We start from the raw sequence: 20,436 nt of genomic DNA, 5'->3' as shown, positions 1-20,436 counted from the left end.
TGCTTGTTGAAATGTTCCCTGGCTTTCCCCACCGCAACAGGAGACCCCAAACCCAAAGCCCCTGATGCTTGTTGAAATGTTCCCTGGCTTTCCCCACCGCAACAGGAGACCCCAAACCCAAAGCTCCTGATGCTTGTTGAAATGTTCCCTGGCTTTCCCCACCGCAACAGGAGACCCCAAACCCAAAGCTCCTATTTCAATGAACAGCTTTTAGTTATGGAAATAAATATTTAATAATGAACATCTCTACAAACGTACAACTCAAACACAATTCACAAAAAATAGGGCAAAACATATTCAAAACATACAAAGGAGTATGAACAGTCATAAACATAACAAATACATTCTATATAGGCTTTGATTTAAAAACAACAGCTTCTTTAATCACGTACCAAACCGGCTCTAATATCCCACAGCAATAAAGTAAATGGTGTGGGACAAAAATACTCCATGCACATTGCACACTCTCCACACATGCAAACACTTCTAGTAAGTGTCCACATTAAAGCTGGAATCCTTAATGGTGAAATTGCCACATCCGTTTGCGATATTACAACAACCAAATAAGTTACTGCAAACAACAAACACTGTTTTTTTCCCGCCGCGGACATGATTGTACGTGCGAAAGAACACCAGCATATGTACTGCATTTTTTTGTTACTACGACACTCCCCAGGTCTGCTTCGTCAACAAAACAAAAACAATAACAACAGCTGTGGGGCGGACAGTGATGCTGTTTCCCCTACTGCGGATTCCATCTTTAAAGACCTATACTGTATACAGAAAAAGCCATGAGGAAAATGCAGTTTGCCTTGCTTCTCTATATTACATTACCACAATACTGACTTCACCTATTGTTGGGAAACCACCTTCCCATACTGATATAACAAAGTGAATTTAAACTGTACATTTCAAATGCATTGTAATTAACTCGTTAAACATTTCAACTTTTTATCACAGTCAATTACAATTTGTATAATTTTGTTTAAAAACATGTAACATATTGCATTCATCCAATAGTTGTGACACTTAGACATCAATGGGTTCAATGAAAGCTGCCAAGAAGTGAAAAAATGAGCAAATGATAGTTAGTTGCAGACAGTTAGATTATTCAACATTGTACTGACTTTTAGCTTAGGTTTAATAAAAATGAAAAACATCCAGAAGACCACACCTCCTTAAAGGTACTTCTCTTTTCCTCTTCCAGTAACATCCAAAGGTCATACGGCCTTGTCCTCTGCCCTTCAACGGAGACCTGACAGTGGACGAACCTCTCGTCTGTTCCCTCTCCACTCCAGGTAGGTCTGTCCCTTGGTATGCCTCTGCACACAGTGTAAAAGTAATTTTGCCTGAGGAACCACAAAACACTCACCGATGTGATACTCATACAGTACATGGTCACAAGTGGGGGCCACAATCTGGCTCCGGGCCGCATGTTTTAGACTCCTCTAGTCTATGCAGACCCGGGCTTACACTTGGCCAGCTCATAGAAGCCCTTCCTCCTGGCTCTCCTCAGGTAGTCCAGGACTAGGCCCGTGGTGGTCACCATGATACTCACACAGACAGCAGGAATGACTATGTGGTTCCAGTCTGGTGAAGTACTGGAGTGCTTCTCTGGAAGCCAAGGGAGGAGGGGAAGAACAGGGAGACAGTGAGGACGAGACAGATTGCCTAACATTTTTGATTGGATGTTTTTACAGCATTCGAGTCCTCTCAAATGACACCAGTGTTTGTTATTGGTGGATGGAATTTCCTTGGCTTTTGCAAGCTTCACTGTTCTCAAACTACTGTATACTGTTGTCAGGTCTATCTCCGTAGTCACTGTTCCCAATTTCTCAGTTCAACATGGGGTTCAAAGTGGTTTCAAGTAACTGGTTTTATTGTGAATTATATTTCATATAATAATAACAAATATAATAATTATATTTGTGGTGAAGGGAAATAAAGAGCTCTCTTCCTGTTTCTTCTAGCATGCCAAGCTAAAGAACGAACACTGAACCACACCACTCACCTATGACGTTGATGCTGAAGATCTCGGTCTCATAACCCAGGTCATTGGTAACATTCACCTGGTATAGGCCTGTATCATTGGGCGTAAGGTTAACCAGCAGGAAGTTCCCATCCGGGGAGTAGAGCTCTGTGCCATTATCCAGTTTCCTTAAAACCACAGCAGGTGGGGGGAAACTGACAGAGCGACAGCAGATGGTGACATTTTGGCCTTCCTGCACCTCAGCAGATGGATATATCAGGACTGTTGTGTTCCTAGGAGGTGCTGGACACAAGAAAAATAGAACACACATCAATACTGAGGGAAGACACTTGAGACTGCCTTGGGACAACAAAGGAATAAATTGTATGAATATAGTACAGTTATAGTCTGAAATACTGTACGACATGTAGTCCATTGGCAGTTTACAATGCAACATACAATATTTATACAAAAGTACGTGGACACCCCACCGTCATAGGATGCCACATTTCCAACAAGTCAGTTCGTCAAATTTCTGCCCTGCTAGAGCTGTCCCGGTCATCTGGTAAGTGCTGTTATTGTGACGTGGAAATGTCTAGGGGCAACAAAGGCTCAGCCACGAAGTGGTAGGCCACATAAGCTCACAGAACGGGACCGCAGAGTGCTGCGATAGAAATCGTCTGTCCTCGGTTGCAACACTCACTACCAAGTTCTAAACTGCCTCTGGATGCAACGTCAGCACAAGAACTGTTCGTCAGGAGCTTCATGAAATGGGTTTCCATGGCCGAGCAGCTACACACAAGCCAAAGATCACCATGCGCAATGCCAAGCATCGTTTTGTTTTTCATGGTTCGGGCTAGGCCCCTTAGTTCCAGTGAAGGGAAATCTTAACGCAACAGCATACAATTATATTCGAAACGATTCTGTGCTTTCAACTTTGTGGCAACGGTTTGGGGTGGGCGCTTTCCTGTTTCAGCATGACAATGTCCCCGTTCACAAAGGTGAGGCGAGGTCCATACAGAAATGGTTTGTCAAAATCAGTGTGGAAGAACTTGACTGGCCTGTACAGAGCCCTGACCTCAACCCCATCGAACCCCTTTGGGATGAATTGTAACGCCGACTGCAAGCCAGGCCTAATCGCACAACATCACTGCCCGACCTCACTAATGTTCTTGTGGCTGAATGGAAGCAAGTGCCCAGAGCTATGTTCCAACATCTAGTGGAAAGCCTTCCCTGAATAGTGGAGGCTGTTATAGCAGCAAAAGGGGGACCAACTCCATATTAATGCCCATGATTTTGGAATGAGATTTTCGTACTATTACTGTCTGTTATATTGTTGATTACTGACCAAAATGTGTGAAACTACTGACAACCGTGTGTGAAATATCAATGAGGCATAGAATCCATTATCTAGAATGACTTTATGTCATTTCATGTTGTTGAGTTCCTGTGCAGTGTTAAGTGTGGTATAAGTGTGATATTCTATTTTGGTACAGTGTGACAACAGCTCAGCCAATGACGAACTTATACAGCATGTTCTTAGATACTGACAGCTCCCCAGGGGTGGAAAAAGTACTCAATTGTCATACATGAGTAAAAGTAAAGATACCTTAACAGAAAATGACTCAAGTAAAAGTCACCCAGTAAAATACTACTTGAGTAAAAGTCTAAAAGTATTTGGTTTTAAACATACTTAAGTATCAAACGTAAAGGTATAAATCATTTCAAATTTCTTATATTAAGAAAAACTTAATTTTCTGTCTTATTTTTAAAATAATTTACAAACAAAGCATTTGTGTTTAGTGAGTCCACCAGATCAGAGGCAGTAGGGATGACCAGGGATGTTCTCTTGATAAGTGTGTGAATTGGACAATTAAAATGTAAAAAGTACATTATTTTCTTTAGGAATGTAGAGAAGAAAAATATAAATAGTAAAGTACAGATACCAAAGAAAGTACTTAAATACTTTACACCACTGCAGCTGCCACATGACGATAGAACGGCCACACTCCAACAAATGAGATCAAATACAAGACTGTAAACAAGAGATCTGTGGGTGTAGAGAACAGTAACTTCATTGAAGAAGCAAAAAAAGCTAATCAGGGTTAGGGAAAGTTTACTGTTGTTGCCAGTATGAATGCGTGGAAGCGGAATAAAGACGTGATGTGCTGTGTTCTTGCCAGAAGCCTGGCACCCACCTTTGACTGTAATGTGTGTGCTAGCTCGCTGGCTACCGTGCTCATTGAAGGCCTCACACTGGTAGAGAGCAGAGTCTGCTAGCAGGGCAGAGGAGAGGGTGAAGGAGGTGGAGGAGCCATTGCTGGACTGGAGTTCTATATCCTGGCCCTCAGAGAGTCTCTTCAGCACCATACGTCCCACTGGAACTCCGTCCGACAGGCAGGACACCGTCACGCTCTCCCCTTCCTTCACCGCACTGGCTGGGCTCACTGTGATAGTGGTGTTGGTTGGGGGAGCTGCCAGAAGGGAAATCATCCAGGATAGAGAACACAAGACAAAACTTTAGCTTGCTAGTTTAGACATTGCTTTATTGAGATTGCTCCTCCAAACAGACTTTTTAGACAAAGCTATAAAGATTACTCCTAACTATTAAACTATCACAGAGTGACACCAAACAGTAATGATCCAAAATACAGAACCAAGGGGAAATTCAAAGTCATCCTACCTTGAACAATGACGTTCACGCTGGCTGTGATGTTTCCAATGGTGTTGCTCACCACACACTCATATTGACCAGAATCCACCAGTGTCATCTCTGTAAGAACAAGCTCCTCGCTCTGCCCCACAATAACAGCCTGTCCATCTGGACCAATGGCCTTCCACTGTGTATCTGGTCTGGGGTTCCCTTCAGCATGGCATGACAACGTGAGACTGGAGCCAACTCTCACAGCAGTCGGCTCAGATATTAATATATTCTGTGGCGCATCTGGAGAAAATAAAGAATACATTTTTGATGTGGTTGTTGTAGGTAGGTCTCAATCTAATCCATATTCATGACTCAAATTACATTGTATTCCATTGAGACATTGCTAATTACTAAACTGTGCATGGTAAGTATATCTTTTGAATTCAAAATTATTATTTGTTGCCGTTATGAAAGTTAAGTTCCAAATGTTTCCAAACTGTATAGTAGTTCACTTGAACCAGTTGTCCTGGGGGAGTCCTGGGTGTGTGACTTTTTTTTGTGAGGGTGGGGACAGAACTCTCCATTTCTAACACATATTAACAGAAATGAATCGCACAGCTGACCAAATTCCGCAAGATTTTACACTGGGTTAACAGAGATTACCCTTTGTCTAACATTTATACTTTAGTAACTTACAAAACACTGTGAGAGACACGGTGGTTTCCTTGGTCTTCTCTTCATCAGGCACACCATCCTGATCGTGAGAGGCTCTGCATGTGATGCTTGCCTCTTTGTCCTCTGGGGTGGGCGTGAACCTGTAGCTAGATACAACGGACTCTGCGTCTGTCTGGAGCGTGATGTCTCCTCGCAGCCACTCAAGTCGCAGGTGCTCCGCGGGATAAGCGTCTATCACCTCACATGTCAGAGTGTTGGACTGGCCCAAGAGAAGATGGTCGTAGCCTGATATGACAGGAGCCTCTGGAAATGCTGGAATATCAAATGTCGATTGTAGGGCAGCTACACATGTTTGAAATTGGAATTCGTAGACCTACTTTCAACATGTACTGTACATGTACAGTGCCTTCAGAAAGTATTCATACTTCTTTATTTATTCTACATTTTGTTGTGTTACAACCTGAAATCAAAATTGATTAATTATATTTTGCTTTAGCACACATCTACACACAATAACCCATAATGACAAAGTGGAAACATGTTTTTAGATAATTTAGCACATCTATTGAAACTGAAATGCAGAAATATCTAATTTAACTAAGTAATACATGTTAGAATCACTGTCGCCAGTGATTATATCAGTTTTGAGTCTTTCTGGGTAAGTGTTTAAGAGCTTTGCACACCTGAATTGTACAGTATGTGTACATTATAAACATTCTTAAAGCTCTGTCAAATTGGTTGTTGTTCATTGCTAGACAGCCATTTTCAATTCTTGCCATAGACTTTCAAGCCGATTTAAGTAAAAACTGTAACTAGTCCACTTAGGAACATTCAATGACATCTTGGTAAGCAACTCCAGTGTATATTTGCCTTGTGTTTTATGTTATTGTCCTACTGAAAGGTGAATTTGTCTCCCAGTGTCTGTTGGAAAGCAGACTAAAACAGGGTTTCCTCTAAGATTTAGCCTGTGCTTAGCTCTATTGCAGGGGTGTCAAACTCATTCCACGGAGGGCCTAGTGTCTGCAGGTTTTTGGTTTTTCCTTTCAATAAAGCCCTAGACAACCAGGTGTGGGGAGTTCCTAACTAATTAGTGATGTTAATTCATCAATCAAGTACAAGGGAGGAGCGAAAACCCACAGACACTCGGCCCCCCGTGGAATGAGTTTGACACCTGTGCTCTATTGCATTTATTTGTATTCATAAAAACTCTGTAGTCCTTGCCGTTGACATGACAAGCAAACCCATAACATGATGCAGCCATCACCATGCTTGAAAATATGAAGAGTGCTACTCAGTGATGTGTTGGATTTGCCCCAGACGTAACGCTTTGTATTCAAGATAAAAAAGTACATTTCTTTGCCACATATTTTGCAGTTTTATTTTAGTGCCTTATTTCAAACAGGATGCATGCTTTGGAATATTTGTATTCTGTTCAGGCTTCCAAATTTAGGTTTGTATTGTGGAGTAACTACAATGTAACTCCTCCGTTTTCTCCTATCACAGCTATTAAACTCTGTAACTGTTTTATGGGGTATTGTGTGTCGGTCAGTGACACAAACCCCAAATTTTATCAATTTTAAATTCAGGTTGTAACACAACAAATGTGGAAAAGTCAAGGGGTGTAAATACTTTCTGAAGTCACTGTAGAACTGATTCAATTGGACTGATTAAATTCACTAATGAATTAAGTTACATACGGCTAACTTTATAATACGTTGTGTGATTATTAAAGTATTAATAAACAATTTATTGATCCATTCATATTTCATTTATAAGTATGGTAAGCATTACAATTCATAAGCCTTCATAATATTTATAATAATCAGTGACAAACTTATAAGCATTCATATGCATTTTATATTGGCTTATTACAATGGTTTATGATGGCTTACTGAATCAAGTTTAATGGACTTACAGTACACTTTGACAACCACACGCTGTTGTTTGGTCAATGCTCCGCAACTGACTTTGCAGAGAAGTATGTCATCATGTACTGTCATCACAGGGTCAAAGGCCGCCACGGATTCCGACCCTGAGGTGTGTATTTTAGCAAACATGGGCTTATCCCCCAGCAAAGCCCAGGACATAGTAACCTTTTCGTTACAATCCTTCACCGAACATCGCAGCTCCTGCCTATCACCAACTCTGAAAAATGCACTCTTTGGTTTTAGCTCCACATGAAATGCAAAGGCTGAAATGTAAAATAAGAATTAATTAGAATTCACATTCATAATCAATAACACATAACGGTAACTATAAAGTAGTCTAAGGAATGTTGAGGTCATGACAGTCAATTATTAGTTATAAGGTAGGCCTATTAGTAAATTTGAATATTTAGCCTACTATGGCTGCATATGTACATATCGTCAAGTACAATACTGACATTTTCTGATTAGTTCACATCGCAAGCCTACCCATAATCATATTAAAATGCATGAAACACAGTAGGCTACCTACAGTTAATAGATTGAAGACAAGTCACACTGATTGTAAAGTATAAATCTGTTGGAATGATAGAAATATAAGCTTACCTGCTACTGGTAGTATCACTATCCATAACAGAGACATTGAGCTAGACTGTAAATTTCCTTAGTCCTCCTTTGTTATGCTGTGGATGTTGTGTCTGGTCTGCCCAGTGTCCAGATCCAGAGCCTGTGGATTTATCACTTGTAATAGGGGGATACCAACAGGGGGAAAATATATATTTAAAACACCCCCTTAAAATACCAAGGATGAATTCCCCCACTCCTTGAGTGGCCTCTAGTCTCTTTCTCTGTCTCTCTCTCTCACTCTTCTTTCTCTCTCTCTTTGTCTGGTTTGGTTGTGAATGACAACCCCCTCTGCTGGTTTAAATGGAACACAAGATGGTTTCCTTTAAAACGTGATTAAATTCTCTTTTAGCAGCTGAGCAAGATATTTGGGATCCCTCTGAAAATCCCAGACATGATATGTTAACTAACATAGACATGCTCCATACATGAACTATATTGATGTATTTTATCTGTCTGGTTGCCTGCCTGGTTGTCTGTCATGTATTTTTTTATTTAATTTTATTTAACCTTTATTTAACTAGGCAAGTCAGTTAAGAACAAATTCTTTTCTACAATGACAGCCTACCCTGGCCTCCCCTAACCCAGACGACGCTGGGCCAATTTTGCACTGCCCTATGGGACTCCCGATCACGGCCGGTTGTGATACAGCCTGGGATCAAACCAGGGTCTGCAGTGACGCCGCTAGCACTGAGATGCAGTGCCTTAGACCGCTGCACCATTCGGGAGCCTAAATGTATACAACATGTATTGGGCTAAATTAAATCCCCATTAACATAAATATATTTTTAATTTTTTTTTTTTATTTCACCTTTATTTAACCAGGTAGGCTAGTTGAGAACAAGTTCTCATTTGCAACTGCGACCTGGCCAAGATAAAGCATAGCAGTGTGAACAGACAACAACACAGAGTTACACATGGAGTAAACAATAAACAAGTCAATAACATGGTAGAAAAAAAGAGAATCTATATACAATGTGTGCAAAAGGCATGAGGTAGGCAATAAATCGAATAATTACAATTTAGCAGATTAACACTGGAGTGATAAATCATCAGATGATCATGTGCAAGAAGAGATACTGGTGTGCAAAAGAGCAGAAAAGTAAATAAATAAAAGCAGTATGGGGGTGAGGTAGGTAAATTGGGTGGGTAGTTTACAGATGGACTATGTACAGCTGCAGCGATCGGTTAGCTGCTCGGATAGCAGATTTTTAAAGTTGTTGAGGGAGATAAAAGTCTCCAACTTCAGAGATTTTTGCAATTCGTTCCAGTCGCAGGCAGCAGAGAACTGGAAGGAAAGGCGTCCAAATGAGGTTTTGGCTTTAGGGATGATCAGTGAGATACACCTGCTGGAGCGCGTGCTACGGGTGGGTGTAGCCATCGTGACCAGTGAACTGAGATAAGGCGGCACTTTACCTAGCATAGCCTTGTAGATGACCTGGAGCCAGTGGGTCTGACGACGAACATGTAGCGAGGGCCAGCCGACTAGGGCATACAGGTCGCAGTGGTGGGTCGTATAAGGTGCTTTAGTAATAAAACGGATGGCACTGTGATAAACTGCATCCAGTTTGCTGAGTAGAGTATTGGAAGCTATTTTGTAGATGACATCGCCGAAGTCGAGGATCGGTAGGATAGTCAGTTTTACTAGGGTAAGTTTGGCGGCGTGAGTGAAGGAGGCTTTGTTCCGGAATAGAAAGCCGACTCTAGATTTGATTTTGGATTGGAGATGTTTGATATGAGTCTGGAAGGAGAGTTTGCAGTCTAGCCAGACACCTAGGTACTTATAGATGTCCACATATTCTAGGTCGGAACCGTCCAGGGTGGTGATGCTAGTCGGGCGTGCGGGTGCAGGCAGCGAACGGTTGAAAAGCATGCATTTGGTTTTACTAGCGTTTAAGAGCAGTTGGAGGCCACGGAAGGAGTGTTGTATGGCATTGAAGCTCGTTTGGAGGTTAGATAGCACAGTGTCCAGGGAAGGGCCGGAAGTATACAGAATGGTGTCGTCTGCGTAGAGGTGGATCAGGGAATCGCCCGCAGCAAGAGCAACATCATTGATGTATACAGAGAAAAGAGTCGGCCCGAGAATTGAACCCTGTGGTACCCCCATAGAGACTGCCAGAGGACCGGACAACATGCCCTCCGATTTGACACACTGAACTCTGTCTGCAAAGTAGTTGGTGAACCAGGCAAGGCAGTCATTAGAAAAACCGAGGCTATTGAGTCTGCCGATTAGAATATGGTGATTGACAGAGTCGAAAGCCTTGGCCAGGTCGATGAAGACGGCTGCACAGTAATGTCTTTTATCGATGGCGGTTATGATATCGTTTATTACCTTGAGCGTGGCTGAGGTGCACCCGTGACCGGCTCGGAAACCGGATTGCACAGAGGAGAAGATACGGTGGGATTCGAGATGGTCAGTGATCTGTTTGTTGACTTGGCTTTCGAAGACCTTAGCTAGGCAGGGCAGGATGGATATAGGTCTGTAACAGTTTGGGTCCAGGGTGTCTCCCCCTTTGAAGAGGGGGATGACAGCGGCAGCTTTCCAATCCTTGGGGATCTCAGATGATACGAAGGAGAGGTTGAACAGGCTGGTAATAGGGGGTGCGACAATGGCGGCGGACAGTTTCAGAAATAGGGGGTCCAGATTGTCAAGCCCAGCTGATTTGTATGGGTCCAGGTTTTCCAGCTCTTTCAGAACATCTGCTATCTGGAAATGGGTAAAGGAGAAGCTGGGGAGGCTTGGGCGAGTAGCAGCGGGGGGGGCGGGGCTGTTGGCCAAGGTTGGAGTCGCCAGGTGGAAGGCATGGCCAGCCATTGAGAAATGTTTGTTGAAATTTTCGATTATCACGGACTTATCAGTGGTGACCGTGTTATCTAGCCTCAGTGCAGTGGGCAGCTGGGAGGAGGTGCTCTTGTTTTCCATGGACTTTACAGTATCCCAGAACTTTTTGGAGTTAGAGCTACAGGATGCAAATTTCTGCTTGAAAAAGCTGGCCTTTGCTTTCCTGACTGACTGCGTGTATTGGTTCCTGACTTCCCTGAACAGTTGCATATCGCGGGGGCTCTTCGATGCTATTGCAGTTCGCCACAGGATGTTTTTGTGCTGGTCGAGGGCAGTCAGGTCTGGAGTGAACCAAGGGCTATATCTGTTCTTGGTTCTGCATTTTTTGAACGGAGCATGCTTGTCTAATATGGTGAGGAAGTAACTTTTAAAGAATGACCAGGCATCCTCAACTGACGGGATGAGGTCAATATCCTTCCAGGGTACCCGGGCCAGGTCGATTAGAAAGGCCTGCTCGCAGAAGTGTTTTAGGGAGCGTTTGACAGTGATGAGGGGTGGTCGTTTGACCGTGGACCCGTGGCGGATACAGGCAATGAGGCAGTGATCGCTGAGATCTTGATTGAAGACAGCAGAGGTGTATTTGGAGGGCAAATTGGTCAGGATAATGTCTATTAGGGTGCCCATGTTTACGGATTTAGGGTTGTACCTGGTGGGTTCCTTGATGATTTTTGTGAGATTGAGGGCATCAAGCTTAGATTGTAGGACTGCCGGGGTGTTAAGCATATCCCAGTTTAGGTCACCTAACAGAACAAACTCTGAAGCTAGATGGGGAGCGATCAATTCACAGATGGTGTCCAGGGCACAGCTGGGAGCTGAGGGGGGTCGGTAGCAGGCGGCAACAGTGAGAGACTTATTTCTGGAGAGATTAATTTTTAAAATTAGAAGTTCGAACTGTTTGGGCATAGACTTGGAAAGTATGACAGAACTTTGCAGGCTATCTCTGCAGTAGATTGCAACTCCTCCCCCTTTGGCAGTTCTATCTTGACGGAAAGTGTTATAGTTGGGTATGGAAATCTCAGAGTTTTTGGTGGCCTTCCTAAGCCAGGATTCAGACACGGCAAGGACATCAGGGTTGGCAGAGTGTGCTAAAGCGGTGAGTAAGGCAAACTTAGGGAGGAGGCTTCTGATGTTGACATGCATGAGGCCAAGGCTTTTTCGATCACAGAAGTCAACAAATGAGGGTGACTGGGGACATGCAGGGCCTGGGTTTACCTCCACATCACCCGAGGAACAGAGGAGTAGTAGGATGAGGGTGCGGCTAAAGGCTATCAAAACTGGTCGCCTAGAGCGTTGGGGACAAGGAATAAAAGGAGCAGATTTATGGGCGTGGTAGAATAGATTCTGGGCATAATGTGCAGGTATCAGAGGTACGGAGAGTGGAACTACGGGGTCCATTGCAAACCAAAACAATGATAACTAGCCTGAACAACAGTATGCAAGGCATATTGATATTTGAGAGAGACATACAATAAGGCATAAAGTGATTGCAGGTCATAATTGGGAGAGCTAGCTAAAACAACAGGTGAGATAACAGCAGCTAGTCAGCTAACACAGCAACAGAAGGTAAAAATGGCGACGACTGGGCAGAGAGGGTCGGATTAACTACACACAGATCCTGAGTTAAGGCACAGAGCCGACAGATAAAACACAAATAAACAGAATGGAGTACCATGAATTAATGGACAGTCAAGCAGGCATCAGCTATGTAGCCAAGTGATCATAGTGTCCAGGGGGCAGCCGTAGATGGAGCAGTGAGGCCTCCACTAAGCTAGCACGCGTTTAAAGTTAGTAGCCCGGGGGGTGGTCTGCTCAGACGGAGGGGGTCTGCTCAGACGGAGGCCGGTTGAGGGCACCGGTTGAGGGCACGTCTGCAGACCAGACGTGGTCGTGTCGACAGAGAATCCAAGCCGGATAGCGATGGCGAAAGAGAGGTTGTGAATTGTAGAATTGTGTTTGCTAACTGGTGCTAGCTTCCTGGCTGCAAGATAAGCTAGCAGTTAGCAGACCGGGGCAGGCAAGTTAGCCTTTGGGGGACGTCGCGATGGGGGGGGAAGTCTGTTTTTGCCTCTTCGTGCGGTGACGTCGATAGACCAGTCGTGGAATTAGTAGGGTTCCAGGTAGCTCTAGGTAGCTAACAGGCCTAGTAGGTTAGCAGAATGGGCCTTCAGCGGGCGTCACGCCTGAGGGGCCTGTTGGAGTCCTCGGGCAGATTATGTCGGTATTCCAGTCGTAGAGGATCGGCGGGGTTCCGTGCTCCGTACCGGCAGTAAAGGGGTCCGGATATTGTAGCCCAGGAGTGGGCTTCAGTGGTAGCACAGGAGCCCTAGCCGGGCTAGCTTCAGGCTAATTTGTGCTTGCTCCGGGATGGAAACGCTAGTCAGGAGTGGTCACCCGGGATTGTGGTTAGCTAGTTGCGAAGATCCAGATGAAAATGTTCAGAGTTTGCGGTAGGAATCCGGGGATATGGAGAGAAATAGGTCCGTTATGCTCTGGTTTTAGTCACGTTGTTCGAACTAGCGAGAGCTTTCCGAGCTAAAGGTTAGCTGATGACCGCTAGCAATGGTTTGCTAACTGATAGCTGGTAGGCAGTTAGCTGGCTATCTTCAGTAGATGGATTCCAGATCAGAAGTAAATAGAAATACTTTAGAAAAAAGCAGATCCACGCCACATTGGGTGAGGCGGGTTGCAGGAGAGTATTTAGAAGTTAAGGTTTAAGAAAGTATTTTTAAAAGATATGCGAAGAAAAAGATGTAAAAAGATATATACAAGGGACACGGGACACGACAGGACAAAGACGTCTACACTGCTACGCCATCTTGGGAAAAAAATAAAAATAATATGTAGGCTATCTCTGTGGTTTACTACCTAAATGCAGCATTAAGTATACACATAGCAATATAACTAGAATGTATTTCTAGGACAACACCAATGCATCTGAGGATATAGACGTCCATGTGATAAGACCAGTCTGATTTACAGACCAGTATTCACCCACATACAGTGCATTCAGAAAGTATTCAGATCCCTTGACATTTTACACATTTTGCTACGTTACAGCCTTATTCTAAAATTGAATCCATAGTTTTTCCCCTCATCAATCTACACATAATATCCCATAATGACAAAGCAAAAACATGTTTTTAGACATTTTTGCAAATCTATTAAAAATACAAATCTGAAATATCACATTTACATAAGTATTCAGACCCTTTACTCAGTACTTTGTTGAAGCACCTTTGGCAGCGAGTACAGCCTCAAGGCTTCTTGGGTATGACGCTACAAGCTTGGCACACCTGGAGTTTCTCCCATTCTTCTCTGCAGATCCTCTCAAGTTCTGTCAGGTTGGATGGGGTGGTGTCCCTGCACAGCTAATTTAAGGTTTCTTCAGAGATGTTTGATCAGGTTCAAGTCCGGGCTCTGGCTGGGCCACTCAAGGTCATTCAGAGCCTTTTTCCAAAGCCACTCCTGTGTTGTCTTGGCTGTGTGCTTACGGTCATTGTCCTTTTGGAAGGTGAACCTTCGCCCCAGTCTGAGGTCCTGAGCGCTCTGGAGCAGGTTTTCATCAAGGATCTCTCTGTAGTTTGCTCTGTTCATCTTTCCCTCAATCCTGGCTGGTCTTCCAGTCCCTGCCACTGAAAAACATCCCCACAGCATGATGCTGCCACCACCATGCTTCACCGGATAACAGCTGCACCCCCACCCCCAAATTACTTCCCAGGCGCCTTTGGATCGTATGAAATTGCTGTGGTATCTCAATGAGATTTCAGGGGGGGCTGGAGGGTGTGGAAGAGCACTGCCCTGGTATAGAATGTACACTCTAAATCAGTCTTACTTGTTGGAAAACAGACAGAGAGAGTCTAGTACACAGAGTGCTCCGTGTTCATCAATTCTAATAATAACGTTTAGCTAGCTGAGTGCACAAAGTTTCTTCAGGAATGTCCTTTTCTTGTTGTTTTGTTTTAAAATCTCAAATTGATAAAGTTGTAATCCGCTGATTCTCTTCACCGCAGATCTAACCCATCACACCCCTCTGTACGAGGGCCACTACGCTCCAGATCGCCTTATGTGCTCAGAGGTCCCTGATGAGGATCTACCCCATCAATACCCCATGATCTATTTTAAATGTAAGACTATGTTGCAGATTTAAACTTAAACCTGTGACTATGGAAACAAATAGAAATGTGATTAACAATATTTTCAATATCCAACTTTATCCTCTGTAATACTTTTTACAGTAAGTAATAAGCTGTAGCTTTTCTTGGAGAAAAGATATAAAACACTTTGATTGCAATCTGGAATGAAACAATCAGAAGCAAAACGAAGAAACTCTTGAACTTCTTTGAATTGTTTTTATATCTGGATTACTATTCATATCTTGGAAATCTTCTTGCTTCAAAACATTACAAAGATATAACAAGTGTGTGTTTGGGGTGGGGGGGAAGGGCACCGATCATATTTGCAATAGAGATGGTATAGCATTACAGTAAAACCCATATACAACCTGTTGTAGACTTTCTAGTAAGGTTCAAATCCTTCCATTGAACACAAGCATTCCATTTATTTCCGTTTGATTGGTTAAGAACAACCTGTTATCTTAACAATATACACTGAGTGTTCAAAACATTAGGAATATCTTCCTAATATTGAGTTGTATCCCCTTTTTCCCTCAGAACAGACTCAATTCTTGTGGGACCGAGTGGCGAGCGGTCAAAGGCACTGCATCTCAGTGCTAGAGGTGTCACTAGAGACCTGGGTTCAATCCCGGGCTGTATCACAACCAGACATTGAATACCCCTTTGATTAGGTTCTAATTTTTCAGAGTAAATAACTCATGGACACTAGAGAAGCTTAACCAAGTTTAATTCTTCCCAAAGGGTTGTTACAGCTGTATTCAGACAAAATAACATTTCTCACCATCACAATTATATATACCCCACTTTAGACACTCCTCCTGCTCTCCAATCCTTACATCTTATCTTTCCACGGGAAGAGGGTAATAGGGTAATAAACCCTTATTATTCCCTTCAGGGGATCTGACCTCCTGACCTCAACCCCTCCTTCGCCTAATCCACAGATGTCCATCCGCTCCCCTATAGCAATCCTGTGATCTCCTCCTGTCCACCCAACACATTCCAAAGCCATCTGTCTTTCTACAGAAAACCATTAGCTTCTGACATAAAACCCAGTCTCTTTCACTCCTTATAGTCTATTCTTCTGATCCAACATTTATTTAATATCTCAATGTTCAGAGTTTATCCTGAATCCAACAGTCCCTCTTCTTGAACAATAGCGTCCTAATGTTCAATATACATAAACTTGGAAATGACTTATAAATGGATAAACAATGATAATAAAATATGCATTTAAAAAAAATAATAATAATTATTATAAAACATGAATTAAACAAACTAACAAATGGAACAAACAATGAACAAACATTCACCGTGAGGTTTACAAATTCAGAGACTTATGACCTCTGTACTATTACTGTTATTATTTTTGTACCTTTATTTATACAGGTTTTTTCTCATTTTTTCTCATTGAGATAATATCTCTTTTCCAAGTTGTTCCCCCTGCTGGTCCAATAGCAACGTTTCAGACAAAACAACTTACATACACTAACACAACATTAAACAGAACTATAAACACACATACAGTACAACAATTACATATTACATTAAAAACACAAACATCTTGACTAAAAACAGCTGGCCTAAAAACAATTACACTCTTCTATGATATATACATCGATCAAGTGTTTAAACTCCACCAACAAAACTAGATCATCACATTTTAAAATGTTCAGGAGAGAATTCCAGGACCACGGTGCTAAGTAACTAAAACTATTTCTACCATGACCTGTTCTAATTGTTGGTACTGTTAGAAGCAAATCAGAATGGGACCGTAATTGATATTTATTTACTGACCTGAAAAAAAACTATAAAATGGCATTTTACCCAATACGGCCTTATAAATCAGTGTATACCAGTGTTTAAGCCTACTCAAGGTCAATGACGACCAGCCAACAGCGCTGTAGAGATCACAATGATGTGTTAGTTGTTTTTGCTGTTTTTGTTCGTGTATTCATTTTGATTAAAAGTATTATGGATACGTACCACGCTGCACTTTGGTCCTCTTCTCTTTCTCCAGACGACAATCGTTACAGAACCACCCACCAACAAAGGACCAAGCAGCGTGGGAAAATGGACTCCTGGACATGGGAGGAAATTTTGGATGGCAAAGGACCATGGGCACAGCCGGGAGAGTATCGCCGTCCGAAAAAGGAGCTGGAGGCAGCAAAAGCGGAGCGGCGACGCTATGAGGAGTTGGCTCGAGGAGAAGTGCACGGGAGGCAGCCCCAGAATTTTTTGGGCGGAGATTGGCGGAGTCAGGTAGGAGACCTGAGCTAACTCCCCGTGCTTACCGTGGCGAGCGTCGTACTGGTCAGGCACCGTGCTATGCGGTGGAGCGCACGGTGCCTCCAGTACGTGTTCATAGCCAGGTGCGCTACATCGCAGCTCCTCGCATCTGCCGGGCTAGAGTGGGCATCGACTCAGGAGGGATGATGCTGGCTCAGCGCATCTGGTCTCCAGTGCGTCTCCTCGGCCCGGGTTATTCTTCGCCAGCTTTGCGCACTGTGTCTCCAGTGCGTCTGCACAGCCCAGTGCGTCCTGTGCCTGCGCCCCGCAGGTGCAGGGCAAAAGTCACCATACAGCCAGGACGGGTTGTGCAGGCTTTTTTCTCGAGACCTCCAGTGCACCTCCACGGCCCAGTGTATCCGGTGCCTCAGCCAAGTACAAGGCCTCCTGCATGTCTCCCCAGCCTGGTGAGTCCTGTGCCTGTGCTAAGCTCTAACCCTCCTGCATGTCTCTCCAGCCTGGTGAGTCCTGTGCCTTCTCCCAGAGCCAGGCCTCCTGTGTGTCTCTCCATTCCAGTGATGATCCATGGCAAGAAGCCTCCAGTGATGATCCATGGCAAGAAGCCTCCAGTGATAATCCATGGCACGAAGCCTCCAGTGATAATCCATGGCACGAAACCTCCAGTGATGATCCATGGCACGAAGCCTCCAGTGATGATCCATGGCACGAAGCCTCCAGTGATGATCCATGGCACGAAGCCTCCAGTGGTGATCCATGGCAAGAAGCCTCCAGTGATGATCCATGGCAAGAAGCCTCCAGTGATGATCCATGGCACGAAGCCTCCAGTGGTGATCCATTGCACGAAGCCTCCAGTGATGATCCATGGCACGAAGCCTCCAGTGATGCTCCATGGTAAGAAGCCTCCAGTGATGATCCATGGCACGAAGCCTCCAGGGATGATCCATGGCACGAAGCCTCCAGTGAGGAGTTACGGCACGAGGCCTCCAGCGACGCCCTCTAGTCCGGAGCCTCCAGCGACAGGCTTCAGTCAGGAGCAGCCAGAGTCTCCCTCCTGTCCGGAGCAGCCAGAGTCTCCCTCCTGTCGACGGGAAATGAAACACAGATTAAAAATGTAAAAAAATAATCACTTCCGGGTTAGATTTCCTCAGGTTTTCGCCTGCAAAATACGTTTTGTTATACTCAAAGACAATATTTTGACAGTTTTGGAAACTTTGGAGTATTTTCTATCCTAATCTGTAAATTATATGCATATTCTACGATCTGGACCTGAGAAATAGTCAGTTTACCTTGGGAACGTTATTTTAAAAAATATTTTAAAAAATCTGACCCCTAGCGTCAAGAAGTTAAGACACGATCTGACGTCACCTTCCATGATTCCTAAAAAAAACAAAGATCATAACAGTTTAGTTAATTTCATTTCTGTTTACAGGAAATTCAGACAAACATTAACTATATGACAAATTATTATATTAACCTTTTCTTAATAACATCTCTAAGACACATTTCAAAAAGCATAACATACTGTTACTGCTAAAACCATTTTCTAAATTAGTCCATACCCCCTTATTCTACTGGCGACCTCTCGGAAGAGTTACCAGATTATGAAGTTAGCACCCTAACCCCTCGCAGAATTCCCCACTCCAGGATCCCAATCTGGGGAAATTTGTATCGAAACAAAAAACACAAAAGGAAATGAGCCATACATACAGTTGAAGTTGGAAGTTTACATACACTTTAGCCAAATACATTTAAACTCAGTTTTTCACAATTCCTGACATTTAATCCGAGTAAAAATTCCGTTTTAGATCAGTTAGGATCACCACTTTATCTTAAGAATGTGAAATGTCAGAATAATAGTAGAGAGAATTATTTATTTCGGCTTTAATTTCTTTTATCACATTCCCAGTGGGTCAGAAGATTACATACACTCAATTAGTATTTGGTAGCATTGCCTTTAAATTGTTTAACTTGGGTTAAACATTTCGGGTAGCATTCCACAAGCTTCCCACAATAGGTTGAGTGAATTTTGGCCCATTCCTCCTGACAGAGCTGGTGTAACTGAGTCAGGTTTGTAGACCTCCTTGCTCGCACATGCTTTTTCAGTTCTGCCCACATATTTTCTATGGGATTGAGGTCAGGGCTTTGTGATACTCCAATACCTTGACTTTGTTGTCCTTAAGCCCTTTTGTCACAACTTTGGAAGTATGCTTGGGGTCATTGTCCATTTGGAAGACCCATTTGCGACCAAGCTCTAACTTTCTGACTGATGTCTTGAGATGTTGCTTCAATATACAGTTGAAGTCGGAAGTTTACATACACTTATGTTGGAGTCATTAAAACTCGTTTTTCAACCACTCCACAAATTTCTTGTTAACAAAGTATAGTTTTGGCAAGTTGGTTAGGACATCTGCTTTGTGCATGACACAAGTAATTTTTCCAACAATTGTTTACAGACAGATTATTTCACTTATAATTCACTGTATCACAATTCAAGTGGGTCAGAAGTTTACATACACTAAGTTGACTGTGCCTTTAAACAGCTTGAAAAATTCCAGAGAATTACGTCATGCTTTAGCAGCTTCTGATACAAAGAAACAGGCTTCCTTCCTAACTCTGAGTTTAATAGCTATGTTAGGAGAAAACTGAGGATGGATCAACAACTCCAAAATACTAACCTAAATGACAGAGTGAAAAGCAGGAAGTCTGTACAGAATAAACATTTTCCAAAACATGCATCCTGTCTGCTAAAAGGTGCTAAAGTAAAACTGCAAAAAATGTGGCAAAGAAATGAACTTCATGTTCTGAATACATAGCGTTATGTTTGGGGCAAATCCAACACAAAACATCACTAAGTACCATTGTCACGAGAATTTTCAATCCCAATGATAATAACGAACAATCAATAGCTCTGACCAATTCGCGAGGTTTGTAAGACCATGGGTATAATAATAATTAGTCAAAGACTCAGCTTATGCAAAATGTTAGTACAGTTTATTCAGAGAACGTTCTCAAGTCCACAATACAAAGACATCCATTTTATAGCGGCACACATACTTCCACACAAATAGTAGATATCATACGCACATACATACACACGAACAGTAGGTATCCTACGCACACACTGTACCAATACCCAGCCGACAAAGATTAGGGACCGTGAGAAGCACTCCCTGTCCTCCCTCAAGATTAGGGAGTACTCACTGCCCTCTCCCAAATCTCTCAGATGCCCCTAGCAAGGTCGGCACCGAATTTTGCTCAGACAGTCCGTGTTTAAGATACTATAAACAACATATTGTACAGATATATTGTTTTACCCTAATTCTGACTAAAACTACACACATCATGAAATATACTTTTACTGACTAAAACTACACACA

The 20,436-nt window shown here is 43.1% G+C and overlaps 1 protein-coding gene and 1 long non-coding RNA gene across 5 annotated transcripts; one reads left to right on the top strand and one right to left on the bottom strand.

Annotated features, from left to right (window-relative positions):
• Nucleotides 1-208: 208 nt before the first annotated feature.
• vcam1b (vascular cell adhesion molecule 1b) lies at nucleotides 209-8,104 on the bottom strand. 4 transcript variants are annotated; one of them, XR_008761638.1, is made up of 9 exons: nucleotides 7,820-8,103; nucleotides 7,204-7,479; nucleotides 5,310-5,600; nucleotides 4,653-4,913; nucleotides 4,168-4,443; nucleotides 2,012-2,272; nucleotides 1,559-1,614; nucleotides 1,175-1,322; nucleotides 209-1,055 (listed from the first exon to the last, which is right to left on the bottom strand). XR_008761638.1 is itself a non-coding variant. In XM_055941033.1 (8 exons), the coding sequence occupies exons 1-8, from the start codon at nucleotides 7,854-7,856 to the stop codon at nucleotides 1,046-1,048; spliced, it is 1,560 nt and encodes a 519-aa protein (XP_055797008.1). In that variant the 5' UTR covers nucleotides 7,857-8,104; the 3' UTR covers nucleotides 209-1,045. The 4 variants fall into 4 exon arrangements, 3 of the variants coding, with proteins under 3 accessions (XP_055797008.1, XP_055797006.1, XP_055797007.1); XM_055941033.1 differs by lacking the exon at nucleotides 1,559-1,614 and having other exon boundaries at nucleotides 7,820-8,104; XM_055941031.1 differs by lacking the exon at nucleotides 1,559-1,614 and having other exon boundaries at nucleotides 209-1,322.
• LOC129867555 (uncharacterized) lies at nucleotides 1,208-4,941 on the top strand. The gene is made up of 2 exons (XR_008761639.1): nucleotides 1,208-1,298; nucleotides 1,971-4,941. It is a non-coding gene; the product is annotated as an uncharacterized LOC129867555 (long non-coding RNA).
• Nucleotides 8,105-20,436: the final 12,332 nt, after the last annotated feature.

This window comes from Salvelinus fontinalis, chromosome 12 (assembly GCF_029448725.1).
Source record: "Salvelinus fontinalis isolate EN_2023a chromosome 12, ASM2944872v1, whole genome shotgun sequence".
Lineage (NCBI taxonomy): Eukaryota > Metazoa > Chordata > Actinopteri > Salmoniformes > Salmonidae > Salvelinus > Salvelinus fontinalis.
This window is presented reverse-complemented; position numbering and strand designations above follow the sequence as displayed.